This window comes from Solanum pennellii, chromosome 3, assembly GCF_001406875.1.
Source record: "Solanum pennellii chromosome 3, SPENNV200".
Taxonomy (NCBI): domain Eukaryota; kingdom Viridiplantae; phylum Streptophyta; class Magnoliopsida; order Solanales; family Solanaceae; genus Solanum; species Solanum pennellii.
Window position 1 is genome coordinate 24320474 of NC_028639.1, and position 2040 is coordinate 24322513.

Below are 2040 nucleotides of genomic sequence, written 5' to 3' on the forward strand. Positions count from 1 at the left end.
GTTTATCATACACACTTTGATTTTGTATTAAAAAAATGACCAAATTCAAATTTTTCTTTACGTTCTTTTAACATATTGGATCATCAAACTAAGACATATTCTTTCCCTCTCAATTTATGTGATACCTTTATATTTTTTCATAGTTTAACATGATTTATTTTTTATTTTTTAAAAAAATTTATGGTCTAAAATAGAATTTAAATATTTATGTGACTATAAATTTATTTCAATAAGGGTGAAAATGAAATTTAAAGTGCGTCCATTACATATTGGGCGAATCGAAAATTAACTTGACTAATTTTTAAAGTTAAATTAGATTACCTTTATCTGATATTTTAAAATAATTTTTTTTAGATATTCAAAAAGTATATAAAAAATAATATATATTGCAATCTTTTTAATACGTGTCACATAAATTGAGACAAAAAGGAGTATTTTTTAAAAAAAAAAAGTAGTGTGATGAATAGTGGTAGTGTAATTGGCAATTTAGAATTATAGGTAACTTTAGCCTTTACCTTTTCCATTAGCTGTGTAGTAATGAGTGTGGCCCTAGCACCATGAAAGCCACATATATATCTATCAATTTCATTTCATTTGTATATGTAAAATATGTTCTCTCTCTCTGTCTATAAAAGCATATCTGAGCAGCAAATGAAGAAAGTGTCTACCATGACTGACCCTAATTTCTACTCCCAAGAAGAAGAATGGCTGAAACTGAATAACCCTAATATTCCTTCTCCTCCTCCTAACAATAATAATTACTATTATGAAACTCCTCCTTTGAAAGAAGCCCTCCCACTCCTGAGTTTATTAAGTCCAATAAAACACGATGACGATGATGATGATGATGAAGGTTGTTGTAGTATTAGTGATTTGGACAAAAAAGGTAGAAGAGTAGATCACATGGATGATAATTCATGTACTAAAGATGATGATGAAGATGTTACAGTAGCACTTCATATAGGTTTACCAAACCCTAGTAGTGCTGATTTGGCCTCTACTAATAAGGATGATGTTTCCATTCCCATGGCGAATATGATAAACACAACTAGTGCTACTAGTACTAGACAGTATTGGATTCCCACTCCTTCTCAGATTCTTATTGGTCCTACTCAATTTTCATGTCCTGTTTGCTTCAAGACCTTCAACAGATACAATAACATGCAAGTGAGTTTTCTTTCTTAATTACCTTCAACCTCTCATCATTTCGATTGTTTTTTTCTTTTCTTTTCTGTTTGAAGGATCCAAAGAAAGATTAATCAAAGATTATAGGGGCCCCTTTGATTAATTACTAATCCATCTCAAATTAATCTTTCACTTATTAATTGTTACAGATTCCATATATTTTACCTAAGACTTGATAGCTAGCTAGCTGGTAGATCAGATTTCCAGAACACCGCAAATGTTTCATTACATCCTTTGGAAAAGACTGCGCACCAGTCAGGGAATGAAATTATTATATATTGTTTATAAGTAATTAAATGAAATTTCTCATGACCAAATTAATGGTCGTTCTCATTGTCTAGCTATGTATTTGTTGAATTTCCTCTCTTTTTGGCAAATTAAGGAGAGGGTGATTATCAATATTGCATTACAAAATTACAAATGCACTCACTATAAAACACTTTATGTCATATAGCTTGTTCTAATAAAATTTAGTATTCCATAGAACAAAGATGCTGAAAAAATATGTATATGAACGTAACCATTGATAATTGAAATCTAGGTTAATATATATATATATATATATATATATATATTTCCACCAAAACTGAGAATTTTAGTCTGCCAACCAAAAATCTTTTTTGCAATCTGTTGAACTAAATGGGAATAGTAAATAATCTTTTGCCTCCCAACAAATAAAGTACAACCTAGATACATAATAGGGCTATCCCTCTTTGAGAAACCAGTAATCTCATGCATATTATAAATGATGTTTTGAGAAGTATTATCAGGAACCATAAAATAACTGTTATTTTTATTAATAAGCTGATTAGAAGTCTGCTCATAATCAGTCAAAGTGTTCATAACTATATGAAG

At 29.6% G+C, this 2040-nt stretch overlaps 1 protein-coding gene across 1 annotated transcript in view; it reads left to right on the forward strand.

Moving 5' to 3' along the window:
• The first annotated feature begins 594 nt into the window (after positions 1 to 594).
• Positions 595 to 2040, forward strand: part of LOC107012960 (zinc finger protein WIP2) — a 3009-nt gene continuing 1563 nt past the window's right edge. Inside the window, exon 1 of the mRNA XM_015212937.2 lies at positions 595 to 1167. Within this exon, the coding sequence (XP_015068423.2) occupies positions 610 to 1167 (558 nt within the window). The 5' untranslated portion in view covers positions 595 to 609. The remainder of the gene's footprint in view (positions 1168 to 2040) is intronic.